At 46.3% G+C, this 15,854-nt stretch overlaps 1 protein-coding gene across 2 annotated transcripts in view; it reads right to left on the reverse strand.

Moving 5' to 3' along the window:
- LSM12 (LSM12 homolog) overlaps window positions 1–13,138 on the reverse strand; it is a 37,665-nt gene extending 24,527 nt beyond the window's left edge. The window contains exons 1-2 of one of the 2 annotated variants that reach the window (XM_023191481.2): window positions 12,875–13,138; window positions 9,800–9,933 (exon numbers count right to left, since the gene is read on the reverse strand). In XM_023191481.2, the coding sequence (XP_023047249.1) occupies window positions 9,800–9,933; window positions 12,875–12,998 (258 nt within the window). In that variant the 5' untranslated portion in view covers window positions 12,999–13,138. The remainder of the gene's footprint in view (window positions 1–9,799; window positions 9,934–12,874) is intronic. The other variant, XM_031934401.1, reaches the window with a different exon arrangement.
- Window positions 13,139–15,854: the final 2,716 nt, after the last annotated feature.

Here is a 15,854-nt window from a genome sequence, read left to right on the forward strand (position 1 = left end):
GCCCGGCTAATTTTTTTTTATTTTTTAGTAGAGACGGGGTTTCACCGGGTTAGCCAGGATGGTCTCGATCTCCTGACCTCGTGATCCGCCCGTCTCGGCCTCCCAAAGTGCTGGGATTACAGGCTTCAGCCACCGTGCCCGGCCAATTTTTCTATTTTTAGTAGACTACTTTTCTATTTTTAGTATTTTCACCATATTGGCCAGACTGGTCTCGAACTCCTGACCTTGTGATGTGCCTGCCTCGGCCTCCCAAAGTGCTGGGATTACAGATGTGAGCCACTGCACTCAGCCAGAAATATTTTCTAATCTAGTTAATCATGAGGTTATAGCCTCTAGAAGCCAGAAAAACTATCTGTAGCAAAAATTTGCTTGCCTCAGACAAGTGGTTCTTCCTTCCCACATTCACATACCTTCTACTTCCTACTAAAATATACATAGCTAAACATAGGCTGGCCAGGCCATCTCTGACTTTACTGGACATGTTGACACCTCAACACATTAGGGTCAAGATGTTACCAAGGGCCAGGCGCAGTGGCTCATGCCTGTAATACAAGCACTTTCGGAGGCTGAAGAGGGTGGATCATCTGATCTGAGCTCAGGAGTTCAAGACCAGCCTAGGCAACATGGTGAAGCCCCGTCTCTACCAAAAATACAAAAAAAAAAAAAAAATTAGCCAGGCATGGTGGTGTGTGCCTGTAGTCCCAGCTACTCAGGAGGCTGAGGCAGAATTACTTTAGCACAGGAGGTGGAAGTTGCAGTGAGCAGAGATCATACCACTGCACTCTAGCCTGGGTTACAGAGTAAGACCCTGTCTCAAAAATATATATAAATAAATAGATATAACCAAGAGCCCTGCTAATAGGCTATGTCCATAAACATAGGCCACAATGCAATAATTATCATATCAACCCCAGGAATTTACTGATACTTGGGTTTAACCCTCCAATCACCAGAAAGCCATAGGGTCATACTGAATTTTAGCTGTGAAACTGGTAGAATTCAAAATAAAAACAAATTCTTCCCTCAATGTGACATGATACCTAAAGGTACCCAGGGTAGGGTGTGGTGGCTCATGCCTGTAATCCCAGCACTTTGGGAGGCTGAGGTGGGCAGATCACCTGAGGTCAGGAGTTTGAGACCAGCCTGACCAACACGGAGAAACCCCACCTCTACCAAAAATACAAAAAAAAAAAAAATTAGCTGGGTGTGGTGGCGCATGCCTGTAATCCCAGCTACTCAGGAGGCTGAGGCAGCAGAATCACTTGAAATCGGGAGGCTGAGGTTCCCCAGTCTGGGGAATAAGAGTAAAAAAACTCCGTCTAAAAAAAAAAACAACAACAAAAAAAAGTGAACTCCGGCTGGGCGCAGTAGCTTACTCCCATAATCCCATCACTTTGGGAGGCTGAGGTGGGAGGAACACTTGAGGCCAGGAGTTTGAGACCAGCATGGGCAATAGAGCGAGACCATGTCTCTACTCCCCTCAGACAAAAAAAAAAATTTTTTTAATTAGCTGGATGTGGTGGCACACACTCGTAGTCCCAGTTACTCAGGAGGGTAAAGAGAAGGACTGCTTGAGATTGGGAGGTTGAGGCTGCAGTGAACTATGATCACGTCACTGCACTCCAGCCTGAGCAACAGAGCAAGACTCTGTCTCAAAAAAAAAAAAAAAAAAAAAGTGAATCTTGTGACTTTTCCACCTTCTCAGCTTTACCAGGCCCCTCTACTCCCAGATCTATCTCCAGATAACCATTTTAATTCAATGGCAGCAAACTAATTTATTACTGGGAGCCAAGGATAAGTCCTTTGAATCTCTTCTTCCTGGTTCCATTTGATCACTTTCTACTTGTTAATAACGAATCAATGGATAATAAATGGATAAAAGAAGCTACGAGATCAGTCCATTGTTTGGTAAGGGAGGTGACTGCCCAAACTCTGTATTACCTGTGTATTTCTATTTTCCATGCTTTGTCTCTTTTCCTGCTGACCATCCCTTTCCTCTAACAGCTACTCTAGAAAAGTATTCTCCAACTCATCAAAGTAATAAAACTTAACATATCACTGGGCACAGTGGCTCACACCTGTAATCCCACACTTTGGGAGGCCTAGGCAGGCAGATAACCTGAGGTCGGGAATTTGAGACCAGCCTGACCAACATGGAGAAACCCGGTCTCTACTAAAAATACAAAATTAGCCAGGCATGGTGGTGCATGCCTGTAATCCCAGCTACTCGAGTGGCTGAGGCAGGAGAAAATCACTTGAATCCAGGAGGTGGAGGTTACGGTGAGCCAAGATCACGCCACTGCATTCCAGCCTGGGCAACAAGAACAAAACCCCATCTCAAAAAAAAAAAAGACTTTATCATTTGATACATTGCATGTATTCATCTAAACAAATGAATACATCCATTGGGCTTGGCTGTGTCAACAAGTCCCTTCCTAAGTGACTCAGTGGTGGAAAGCACAGACACTTCAGTTCTGTGACTACTCAACCTAACCTCCAGGACTCAGCCAAGTGTTCAACGAACTATGCCACTTGATAACGCCACCTTGGAAATAAATGTTAATTCTGGTGTCACCAGAGGTCTCTTAAAATCTTTTAATGATATTACATATTAATGGTATCCAGTATAATTCTGATTTTCTCCAGTCTCTGGCTGGCAAGTTCTAATCTCTGAATGTCAGATGCAAAGCTAGGGAACACTGACAAAATATACCAGTTCCTCGAACAATGTCATTTCATTCAACATCATTTTCTTTGTTTCTTTTTTTTTTTTTTTGAGATGGAGTCTCGCTGTCTCCCAGGCTGGAGTGCAGTGGCGCAATATTGGCTCACTGCAAGCTCTGCCTCCCGGCTTTTACACCATTCTCCCGCCTCAGCCTCCCGAGTAGCTGGGACTACAGGCCACACGTACCACCTATGCCCAGCTATTTTTTTTTTTTTTTTTGCATTTTTAGTAGAGATGGGGTTTCACCATGTTAGCCAGGATGGCCTCAATCTCCCGACCTCATGATCTGCGGTCTCAGCCTCCCAAAGTGCTGGGATTACAGGCGTGAGTCACTGTGCCTGGCCATTCAACATCATTTTCTTACAACATTGATGAGGGGGAAAAAAATGTTGTGGGGGCCGGGCGCAATGGCTCATGCCTGTAATCTCAGCATTTTGGGAGACAGAGGTGGGTGGATCACTTGAGGTCAGGAGTTCGAAGACAGCCTGGCCAACATGGTGAAACCCCATTTCTACTAAAAATACAAAAAATTGGCTGGGTGCGGTGGCTCACGCCTGTAATTTCAGCACTTTGGGAGGCCAAGGTGGGCAGATCACAAGGTCAGGAGTTTGAGACCAGCCTGGCCAATATGGTGAAAGCCCGTCTCTACTGAAAATACAAAAATTAGCCGGGCATGGTGGCGTGCACCTGTGGTCCCAGCTACTCAGGAGGCTGAGGCAGAAGAACTGCTTGAACCCAGGAGGTGGAGGTTGCAGTGAGCTGAGATTGCACCACTGCGCTCCAGCCTTGGTGACAAAGGAAAACTGTCTCCAAAAACAGAAAAAAAAAAAAAAAAAAAAATCGCCTGGTGCAGTGGCTCACACCTGTAATCCTAGCATTTTGGGAGGCTGAGACGCGCGAGTCACCTGAGGTCGGGAGTTCAAGACCAGTCTGACCAACATGGAGAAACCCTGTTGTTATTAAAAATACAAAATTAGCCAGGTGTGGTGGTGCATGCCTGTAATCCCAGGTACGTCGGAGGCTGAGGCAGGAGAATCACTTGAACCCGGGAGGCGGAGGTTGCGGTGAGCCGAAATCATGCCATTGTACTCCAGACTGGGCAGCAAGAGTGAAACTCTGTCTCAAAAAAATAAAAAAATAAGCCAGACGTGGTGGGGCACACCTGTTCTCCCAGCTACTCGGGAGGCTGAGACAGAAGAATTGCTTAAGCACAGGAGGCGGAGGTTGCAGTGAGCTGAGATCGCCCCATGGTACTCCAGCCTGGGCAACACAGTGAGACCCTTTTTTTTTTTTTTTTTTTTTTTTGAGACGGAGAGCCAACCGCATCCGGCCGAGACTCCGTCTTTAAAAAATAATTATAATGTGTTGGGCGCAGTGGCTCACACCTGTAATTCCAGCACTTTGGGAGGCCAAGGCGGGTGGATCACAAGGTGAGGAGTTCAAGACCACCCTGGTCAAGATGGTGAAACCCTCGTCTCTACTAAAAATACAAAAATTAGCCAGGTGTGGCGGCAGGTGCCTGGAATCCCAGCTACTCTGGAGGCTAAGGCAGAGAAATGCTTGAACCCGGGAGGAAGAGGATGCAGTAAGCCGAGATAGTGCTACTGCACTGCAGCCTAGGAGACAGAGCGAAAACTCCATCTCAAATAATAATAATAATAATAATAATAATAATACATAAAGTCGAAGTTTCCAAGAACCTACCAACGACGTCAAGTGAGACCCTAATGTAATGGTATAAATATTCTATGGGCCCTTTGTCACACTGTCCTCCTTCCCCTGCATTATCTCATCCCATAATTCATTGAGTATTAGTTAGTTACAACAAAAAAACCTGGGAGACATTAACTAACATCTGCCAAGTCTAATGACTTTAAAGACTGATCTACTTGGTTCATTCCTAAGTCGTTTCTACTAGACTACCCTACCCCTGACCACAGAATATAGATGTTTTTCTTTACTTAGAAATGTTACCTAGGGGCTGGGCCAGTGGCTCACACTTGTAATTTCAATACTTTGGGCAGCCAAGGAAGGAGGATTGCTTGAGCCCAGGAGTTAGAGACCATCCTGGGCCACATAGTAAGACCCTGTCTCTACAAAAAAAAAAAAATTAGGCCGGGCGCGGTGGCTCACGCCTGTAAACCCAGCACTTTGGGAGGCCGAGGCAGGCAGATCACAAGGTCAGGAGTTCGAGATCAGCCTGGTCAACAAGGTGAAACTCCATCTCTACTAAAGATACAAAAAATTAGCCAGGCATGGTGGCACACACCTGTAATCCCAGCTACTTGGGAGGCTGAGACAGAAGAATTGCTTGAACCTAGGAGGAAGAGGTTGCAGTGAGCTGAGATCACGGCACCATTGCACTCCGGCCTGGGCAACAGGGTGAGACTCCATCTCAAAAAAGAAAAAAAATTAGCCAGGTGTGGTGGTGTGTGCCCGTAGTCCCAGCTACTTGGGAGGAGAGGTGGAAGGATCACTTGGGCGAGCCCTGGAGGTTGAGGCTGCAGTGAACTGTGATTGTATCATTGCGCTCCAGCCTGGGCACAGTGCGAGACTAGCTAAAAAGAAACAAAACAGCTACCCAGGTGTGGTGATGGGAGCTTGTAGTCCCAGCTACTCAGGAAGCTGAGGTGGGCGGATCACTTGAGCCTATGAGCCCAGGAGTTCAAAGATGCAGTGAATTATGATCATGCCACTGCACTCTAGCCTGGTCACCAGAACGAGACTGTATCTCTAAAAAACAGAACACATACACACAGACACACACACGAAACATAACTTAGCATTATACATTATTTAGGGTACTTCATGTCGCCAGATTATGAGTTCCTTGGGCCAAGCACAAAGGGGACTTGGCCAGGTGCAGGGGCTCACGCCTGTAATCCTAGCACTTTAGGAGGCCCAAGGCAGGTGGATTATCTGAGGTCAGGAGTTCAAGGCCAGCCTGGTCAACATGGCAAAACCCAGTCTCTACAAAAAATACAAAAAGTAACCAGGCGTGGTGGCAGCGGGCGCTTTTAATCCCAGCTACTCAGGAGGCTGAGGCAGGAGAAACGCATGAACCTCAGGGATCAGAGGTTGCAATGAGCCAAGATCACGCCACTTCACTCCAGCCTGGGCAATAGACTGAGACCCTATCTCAAAAAAACAGAATTCCCCCTACTGCAACCCTACTGTCCTCTCCCAAGCTTCCTCTTACATGCTACTGCTAGAGATAGAAATAAGACTTTGGCCAGGCACGGTGGCTCAAGCCTGTAATCCCAGCACTTTGGGAGGCCGAGACGGGTGGATCACGAGGTCAGGAGATCAAGACCATCCTGGCTAACACAGTGAAACCCGGTACAAAAAACTAGCCGGGCGAGGTGGCGGGCACCTGTAGTGCCAGCTGCTCGGGAGGCTGAGGCAGAAGAATGGCGTAAACCCGGGAGGCGAAGCTTGCAGTGAGCCAAAATCCCGCCACTGCACACCCCAGCCTGGGCAACAGAGCGAGACTCCATTTCAAAAAAAAACAAGAAATAAGACTTCTTAGCCTGAAGTGAACTATCATTCGAAAGCAAAACAGGTCAATTTCCAAGAAGTTTCTAGTTTATACCTTTCCCAGTTGAGCTATTAAGTATTTCCTGTATAAGCCATTCTCTTCCATTTCCTGATAGGTCAGAGTCAACAAATAACCGGTTCATATTAACAGGTTTAATTAAGCAGATCACTTACTATGTCAGCAAGATGAGCCAATATGTGATGACACCTTTGACTAAAGTTAGAATAGACAAGTAGTGCTTCTCCAGACTGCAAGCATCTGAAATTTCAACAGTTTTCTTCCAGACATCCCAGAGTACGTTAGTTCCCTTCCACATGCCTAAATGATCCTTCAGCTTAAGAAAAACTCAAGTCCATGCTCTTAAAAATGAGATGAACTTTTCATGGCATTCATGTAACATATTAATAGCTGCCCAAAATAGCTGTTTTCTTCAGCAATAGCCCAACAGTTTCTCTCTAATTCTAAGTCAGTCTCCAAAGAGGAATCACAAAGCATCCTAAAAGGTTGGTTTCAAGGGAAAGCCAATATAGCTTACTCATAAACATCTCTGTAAACGGAAGAATGAATAAACGAAATCCAAAGATAACCCTCCAACCTAATTTTAGTTTTCAGTTTCTGACTCCTCTTCCCAGCAAACCTTTTTCAAGATTTGGCAAGCAGGCCATAGAGTAAGAAAAGTAAAGATTTCTGGTGCTCCCCAAGCTATTACTTCCTGCTGCTTTCCTCAAAGAGTGGGTAATCAGCTAGTCTACCACAATGCTAGTAAACAAGGAAAACTGACCAGCAGAAAGCAAAACCCTAAAGGCAAAAATAATCCAAACTAACCAAGAGCTATTTCTATCTGAGGTCAAATATAAGAAGAGAACTGCTTCTTAACAGCTCCTACTTAACAGTCCCACCCACACTACCCCACCCCCTCTAAATGGTGGCACTTGTTTGGTCACAAGAGCCAACTTTCTAACTTCAGAAAATCATCTCTCTTTCACATCTTTACTACTCACTAAAGATCTAGTGACAGACTTCTCATACCCTATAAACACCAAAAAATAACTTAGAGCCTATTTGGTTCTTCAATATACTAGGAATAAGGCTAGGTGCAGTGGCTCATACCTGTAATCCCAGCACTTTGGGAGGCTGAGGCAGCAGATCACCTGAGGTCGGGAGTTTGAGACCAACATGGAGAAACCCTGTCTCTACTAAAAATACAAAATTAGCTGGGTGTGGTTGTGCATGCCTGTAATCTCAGCTACTTGGGAGGCTGAGGCAGGAGAATCACTTGTACCGGGAGGCGGAGGTTGCCGTGGGCCAAGATTGCGTCATCGCACTCCAGCCTGGGCAATAAGCGCAAAACTCCATCTCAAAAAAAAACTAGGAATAAATTATTTCTCAAGTCTTTTAAAATTTCATGAGCTTACAGAAGACACCCAAAGAGCTCCTATACTCTGGTAGAAGGTATATTACTAAGCCAAGGTTTCAAAAACCTATAGGCTTCAAAGAATGGGATATCCATATAAGGCAACACCCATATGAAACTCAATAGCCTTCCAAATCTGTCCCTAGCCATCACTAAAAAATGTGTGGCATTTCCCTGGAATCTGACAAGATAGGAGCTCCAGATCTGAGGTAACAACATTCACTAGCCTCAGTTACCCTCTATTATTTTAGTTGTCTCAGTGTTTCCTTGCTTTGCTGTACTGTACAGAACACACCACATTCCCAAGAGAGGCAAAGTAATACACATTATTCCAAGACTCCTCTAGAAGGAAAAACTTCCACCACACTAATCTGAGAGACTTAATGAAAGGTACCTGCTACTAAAATCGGAAGCATAACTTATTCATCCAACAAATATTTACTAAATACTCTGTGCAAGCCTCTGTATATTCAATAGTAAATAAAAGAGGTATGGTTCCCATCCCTGCAGAATAAAGTTCAGTGAGACAGACACTAGACAAGTAAACAAATAGGTAATTACAAAAAAAGCTATGAGTAGGGTAACCTAATCTACACCTGTTGTCCCAGTATAAAATAAAAGCATTCCCCTTTACTCTCAAAAACGTCTCAGGTTGGACTACAAATGATACGGTCACCTTAACTGTGAAGGACAAGGTACTATGAGAGAGAATAATGCAGGCAAGTTACTTTAGCCTGGGTGATCAGAGAAGACTTCTTGGAAGACATGCCATTTAACTGAGTCCTGATGGGTGGTAAGGCTCCAGTCATTCTGGAAGGAAAAATGTTCCAAGTACACGGGACAGCACAGGTTATGACAGGGCTTAGGGCATTATTATTGATCAACATCAATTTTGACTAAACGGAATTGTCAAAAAAGTGACTTAGAGCCAGGCATGGTGGCCCACACCTGTAATCCCAGCACTTTGGGAGGCCAAGGCAGGCAGATCACTTGAGGTTAGAAGTTCAAGACCAGCCTGGTCAGCATGGTGAAACCCCGTCTCTACTAATAATACAAAAATTGAACTAGGAGCGGTGGCTCACACCTATAACCTTACCACTTTGGGAGGCTGAGGCGAGTGGATTGTCTGAGCTCAGGAGTTCAAGACCAGCCTGAGCAACACAGTGAAACCCCATCTCTACTAAAATACAAAAAATTAGCTGGGTGTGGCAGTATGCGCCTGTCTCCAAAAAAAAAAAAAAAAAATTTGGCCAGGCGTGGTAGAGCACACCTGTAGTCCCAACTACTCCAGAGGCTGAGGCATGAGAATCACTTAACCCGGGAGGCAGAGATTACAGTGAGCTGAGATCGTGTCACTGCACTCCAGCCTGGGCGACAGAGAGAGACTCTGTCTCAAAAAAAAAGGCCGGGCGCAATGGCTCAAAAAAAAAAAAAAAGACTTGGGCAGGCGCAGTGGCGCATGCATGTAATCCCAGCTGCTCAGAAGGCTGAGGCAGCAGGGTCACTTGAGCCCAGGTGTTCAAGTTCAACCAAAGCAAGACCCTGTCTCACACATACACACACACAAGTGACTTGGGGGTTCCCAGAAATCAACTTGTATGTGCAAGATTAAAATATGCTAAGCATGTAATTGTTAGAACTCAAAATTCAAACATAAAGACAAAAAAGAACCTTTAAGACAGTGGCTTTCAAACTTTTATAAGTCATGAAACCCTCCAAGAATCTGAAAATCACTTCAGATCTTCACGCAGAAAATGCATATATTCACGTATGCACACATCCACATATACACAATTTGAAGATGTTCATAGGCAATGCCACCACCCAAACCCCAGCACCACCAGAAGTTCATAATGAACTCCAACATTTAAAAAGTCCTCTTTCATAAAGGCAGAAGCAAGCTCTCAACTTATTTGGGAGTTAAGCTATTTCTTAAGATTTACTGACAACATCCAGGAATAAAGAGAAAAACTAAATGTATATATTTTTAAAAAGATATCACAACAAACAATTTTAAGTCCCTTAAAAACAATGAAAAATAGACAACAACGTATCACCAAGACTCAATGAGACTCATTTTTCCCATCATTTTAGAAAGCTAGATCTGCCCTTTAATCCTTACCTTACTAACATTGAGTGAAGCTAGGGGAGGAGGGGTTTCTGTTCGGTCATTAATTATTTCCACTTCTGAAACATACTGTAAGTTTATGAGCAAGATGTCTGCATGGTTGGGCTTTCCACTGGAAGAGGGACATTCTGGTGAGAAAAAAAAAGTTAAGGAAAAATAGGACAAGCAGAGGCACTGACACATCCCAAAAGGGGCATAGAAAACACAATTCACACAACGCTTGTAAAAGGCAGGCCAGGAGCCATGAAGGCCTTATAAGAATCACAGTTCTCCTCAGGAAATCTCTGCCTATCACCTTCCTCCTGCCCAAATCCTTGGAAGCTTCCAAAGGAGTTCTGTCACCTTCACTCTACTGGCTTTATGGGGAGGCATAACACAGATTTAATGCGTTTGTCTTAAACCTACGAGTCAGACAAAAGAGCTAGACCTTTCTGTTCTTCGTATAATACTCTGTGTATCTGCACAATGTTCTTTTTACTCTTTCAGATGTGAGCTTTCCCATTTTGCAAAGGAGAAAACTACACACTGGAAAGGAAATTCACCCAAGGTGACCCAGCCAGTTAATCCATTCATTCACCACTCATTCTCCAAACATTTAAGAGCCTACTGTATGTCAATTAAAAATTGAGTAATTCAGCCAGGCGCAATGGCTCACGCCTGTAATCCCAGCACTTTGGGAGGCTGAGGCAGGCGCATCACATGAGGTCAGGAGTTCGAGACCTGCCTGGCCAACATGTCGAAACCCCATCACTACCAAAAAAAAGTTAGCCGGGTGTGGTGGCACATGCCTGTAATCCCAGCTACTCTGGAGCCTGAGGCAGGAGAATCACTTGAACACAGGAGGCGGAGGTTGCAGTGAGCTGAGATCGTTCCACTGCACTCCAGCCTAGGTGACAGAGTGAGACTCCGTCAAAAAAAAAAAAAAAAAAAGTATTTCCTAGTTCCAAGACCCTTCCAACTAAACCACTAATGTAAAAGGTCTTATTTCTTCCAGGTGTAACCTCTTATTTTTTGAAAAAGCAACTATTGTTAGCACGGTGGCTCACGCCTATAATCCCAGCACTTTGGGAGGCCAAGACGGGAGGATCACAAGGTCAGGAGATCAAGACCATCCAGGCTAACACAGTGAAACCCTGTCTCTACTAAAAAGACAAAAAATTAGCTGGGCATCATGGCGGGTACCTGTGGTCCCAGCTACTCAGGAGGCTGGGGCAGGAGAATGGCGTGAACCCAGGAGGTGGAGTTTGCAGCGAGCCGAGATCGCACCACTCACCCCTGCACCACTCCAGCCTGGACAACAGAGCAAGACTCCATCTCAAAAAAAAAAAAGCAACTACTCTTACTGTAATTAGTTTCAAAGGACATCTTCCTAAACTAGAAATCTACAAGCAGTGGTTAAATGAATTAAAATACTTGCCACTCAAAGGCAGCAGACTCAGTAGGAAACTTCATTTTGAAAGATGCCATGGCCGGGCACGGTGGCTCACGTCTGTAATCCCAGCAATTTGGGAGGTCAAGGCAGGCAGATCAGCTGAGGTCAGCAGTTTGAGACCAGCCTGACTAACATGGAGAAACCCCGTCTCTACTAAAAAAAAAAATACAAAATCAGCCGGGTGTGGTGACGCATGCCTGTAATCCCAGCTACTAGGGAGGCTGAAGCAGGAGAATCGCTTGAACCTGGGAGGCGGAAGTGCAGTGAGCCCAAATCAAGCCATTGCACTCCAGCCTGGGCAACAGGAGTGAAACTCCGTCTCAAAAAAAAAAAAACAAAGCCGGGCGGTGTCTCAGGCCTGTAATTCCAGCACTTTGGGAGGCCGAGGCGGGCAGATCACGAGGTCAGGAGTTCGAGACCATCCTGGCCAACATGGTGATACTCCATCTCTGTTAAAAAAAAAAAAAAAAGATACAAAAATTAGCTGGGCGTGGTGGCGCGTGCCTGTAATCCCAGCCACTCTGGAGGCTGAGGCAGGAGAATCGCTTGAACCAGGGAGTCGGAGGCTGCAGTGAGCCAAGATCGCGTCACCGCACTCCAGCCTAGGGACAGAGCGAGACTCCATCTTAAAAAAAAAAAAAAGATACCATAAAAAATTACTCCTTCAAGATTCCAATAAACCCACCTGTAGCTCCCATGAAAGGGGAAGCTGTGGCACATTTATCCCAACAAGGAAGCGTTTCGTTTCCAAGACTGAATTTCCTAGAATAATTCAGAAGTCATTCCCACCCCAAAGACGCAGGCCACTTTTTCCAATTTAACATTGCTGCTTTCAAAAGGGAGGCCGCTACTACTACGTAAAAGGACTCCATGTGCTGGACTGATCAAGGCAGCATGAGAACTTCACTCTTTCACCTGTAACTCACACATCCCCAACCCACATAAGCCCCGGCAAGCCCTCTCTGGAACAGGTTTCCAATGCAAACATCCCCCAAACAGCGATTTCCAAATGACCGGAAGCCTAAAAGTCAGCACAGCCCCCCCACCACCACACATACACACGCATCAGCGAAACAAGCCACTATCCCCAGTTCAGATACAAACTCTGCCCTGCACTTACTCTCCCCCAAAACAGGCAAGGACCAATTTGGTCACCATCCCACCGCCCTTCCTTGGACGAAATCCCATCAGTGCACATGCCCTCCTAAATTCCATACCTTTGCCCTACCAGCAGTTCCTTACCCTAAACACCCCTCCCCATAATATTTCACCCGCCCCTCCTTTCCATCCGGGCTCCAATCCACCAGCCCCCTCCCAACACCACTCCCTCTCCTAATCACTGTGTCCCCTCTCATAACGTTCCTCCCGAAAAGCCATCCCCGTGTCAAGCCCTCCTCCACCCACTGATCCTCGGTAAAGCCCCAGCTCCCGCAAGGGGAGACAGGATCCCCAAAGCTGACCGAAGGGCCCGCGGGAGGGGGAGGGGAACTCAGGGCCATGCGCATGCGCCCCGGGCGCCGCGGTAGCCGGTCGCCCCTAGGCCCGGAGAGAGCCCCAGCCGCCGCCGTCGTCCCCCACCCCCCGACCACCGCACCTACACGCCGGCCCGGACTCGGGCTTCACGCAGGGAAGGATACTTAAAGCCAGCATTTTGGATTGGTAGTCAAAGGCTACCACCTCGCCCTGCAGCCGCTGCTCCTGGCACGTCCGGCACGACACCTGGCTCCCAACGCTGAAGTACTCGCCCGGAGGAGCCGCCATCTTGGGAGTGCAGCCGCGGCCGGCGGCGGCGGCGGCAGCAGCGGGCGAAAGCCGGGCCCCTAGTGAGCGCCGCGACGCGCCGCGACGCACGGAGCGTGCTTGCGTCACACGCCGGGGCGTGGTCTGACGCTGGGTGGATAGGGAGCCTAGGTGGACTAGGAAAGAAGAGGAAATAAAGGGGAATCTGAAAAATATTTGTATAGCTGCGTCCGTTCGGTTAAATGCTTGTAGAGTCCATTTTAGAAGTTAAGGATAAATGACCTACGTGGAATGAAAGGGAGAAAGAGGAGAGAGCTGCAGTCTCCATTATATACACACCTTCCACACAAGAGTTTAATGAATGAATTTTATAAAATATATTAACCCCATTTTGCATATAAGGAATCAGAGCCTCAGAGGACTTAACGATACTTGGACAAAATGATTATAACGGCCGGGAGCGGTGGCTCACGCCTGTAATACCAGCACTTTGGGAGGCCGAAGCAGGTGGATCACCTGAGGTCAGGAGCTCGAGATCAGCCTGGCCAAGATGGTGAAACCCTGTCTCTACTAAAAATACAAAAATTAGCCGGGTATGGTGGCGCGTGCCTATAATCCCAGCTACTAGGAAGACTGAGGCTGGAGGATCGCTTGAACGTGGGAGGCAGGGGTTGCACTGGGCCAAGATCATGCCACTGCACTCCAGCCTGTGCAATAGAGCAAGACTCCCTCTCAATAAAAAAAAGATGATTGTAACTAGAGAGTGATAGTGGAAAGAACATTGGCTGTGGAGTGAGATAAGCCGGAACCAGAATCCCAGGTCAACCTCTTACTAAATCACCTGATCTTGAGTAAGCAAATTACCTGATCCTGTTTCTTCAAAGGCATTTGTATTGTCACTTCTTGAGCATCTAACAGCCCTTTGAGGTAGGTATCAATGTCTTCCTTTTACAGAAACTAAGTTTTAGACTAAACTTGTCCACGGTTCCACAACTAGCAAAAACAGTCTACCTATTTACAAGGACAGTGCTATTTACTGCTATACTGTGTTAGATAATAATACCTACCTCATAGTTAGGAGGTTTAAATGCGATAACGTGTATATGTGTATGGCATGTACTAGGTCTTTAATAAATGGTAGTTCCCCCTTAGTCACCCATTACTCTTAGAAGTCAAGACACCTCCCCTTCTTCCTTTTTGCCCTCTCCCCCAGAAAGCCAGGCAAAAGGCAGGAATGAGGAGCAGCGGACAGTGACAAAGAGGAGCTTGGAGGAGAGGTTTTGCACCTCTGCCCTTTAATGTCCATCTGATATACAAAACAGTCGTTTTCTTAATCTTATGTAAAGGACTATGTGCATGTATTTTCAAGCCCTACCAATTGCTGTCGCTAATCCACCCACCCCTCACTATAGAAATTTTGGGTCCTTGCTTCATGTATGAGAAACAGGTTGACCTTTCTGTAGTCCAGAGGGAGGCAAAGGACCAGTCCTGGCGCAGCTTAACCTGAACAAAGTTCAAAAGTACTTCTTTGCCCTCCAAGAAACATAAACTTCCTGGTGTTGGAGGTATTGATACCATCATTGTAATAGGAATAAAAATTCTACTCCTTCATTGTATGCTTTTTCAGAGAACTTTTTTTGTTTTGTTGTATTTTGTTTTTGAGACAGAACCTTGCCCTGTCACGCAGACTGGAGTGCAGTGATGCCATCTCGGCTCGCTGCAACCTGCACCTCCCAGGTTCAAGCGATTCTCCTGCCTCAGCTTCCTGAGTAGCTGGGATTACAGGCGCAAGCCACCATGCCCGGCTAATTTTTGTACTTTTAGTAGAGATGGGGTTTCACCATGTTGGCCGGGCTGGTCTCAAATTCCTGGGCTCAAGCAATCATCCTGCCTCGGCCGGCCTCTCAAAGTGCTGAGATTACAGGCATAAGCCATTGTGGCCGGCCTCAGAGAATTGTCATGCCTCTCATCCTTGTCCTGTCCTCCATAACAAATCATATATAATCGCCATTCCAGTTTTCCACTTTTTATATGGAATCATGATTATAGGTTTTTATAAAAGCCTTCTAGGAGCCATTAGGAAAGGCCTTCTTGGAGGAAGTGAAAACTACTGAGACCTGAAGGATTAGCAAGGAAAAAGAGTGGCCATGTTCCAGGCAGAGGGAACTGCATGGGCCAGGACCCCTAGGAGGAGAGAACTTGGTGTTTTCAAGGAATGTATAGTTCAGAAATATTACAAAGCAGAGTGTGGGAATAGGCTGGTGAAGGTGGAGGCTAGATCCAGAGCAAACTTTCAAAGGCTCAGTAAACAATGTAGGCTTTCTCCTTGGGCAATTAAAAAACTTTCTGGTGGTGTCTGGGCGTGGTGGCTCACGCCTGTAATCCCAGCACTTTGGGAGGCCGAGGCGGGCAGATCACAAGGACCATCCTGGCTAACATGGTGAAACCCAGTCTCTACTAAAAATACTAAAGATTAGCCAGGTGTGGTGGCGGGCACCTGTAGTCCCAGCTGCTCGGGAGGCTGAGGCAGGAGAATGGCGTGAACCCGGGAGGCGGAGGTTGCAGTGAGCCGAGATCCGCGCCACTGCACTCCAGCCTGGAGGACAGAGCGATACTCCGTCTCAAAAAAAAAAAAAAAACTTCCTGGTGTTGGAGGTATTGGTACAATCATTGTAATAGGAATAAAAATTCTGTTCACTACGAAGGCAATAAACTAAGATTTATATCCAGCTTCCCTCCCTTACACCTTTTTTTTTTTTTTTTTTTTTTTGAGAGGGAGTTTTGCTCTTGTTGCCCAGGCTGGAATGCAATGGCACAATCTTGGCTCACTACAACCTCCACCTCCTGGGCTCAAGCGATTCACTTCTCTCAGCCTCC

This window comes from Piliocolobus tephrosceles, chromosome 16 (genome assembly GCF_002776525.5).
Source record: "Piliocolobus tephrosceles isolate RC106 chromosome 16, ASM277652v3, whole genome shotgun sequence".
Classification (NCBI taxonomy): Eukaryota; Metazoa; Chordata; class Mammalia; order Primates; family Cercopithecidae; genus Piliocolobus; species Piliocolobus tephrosceles.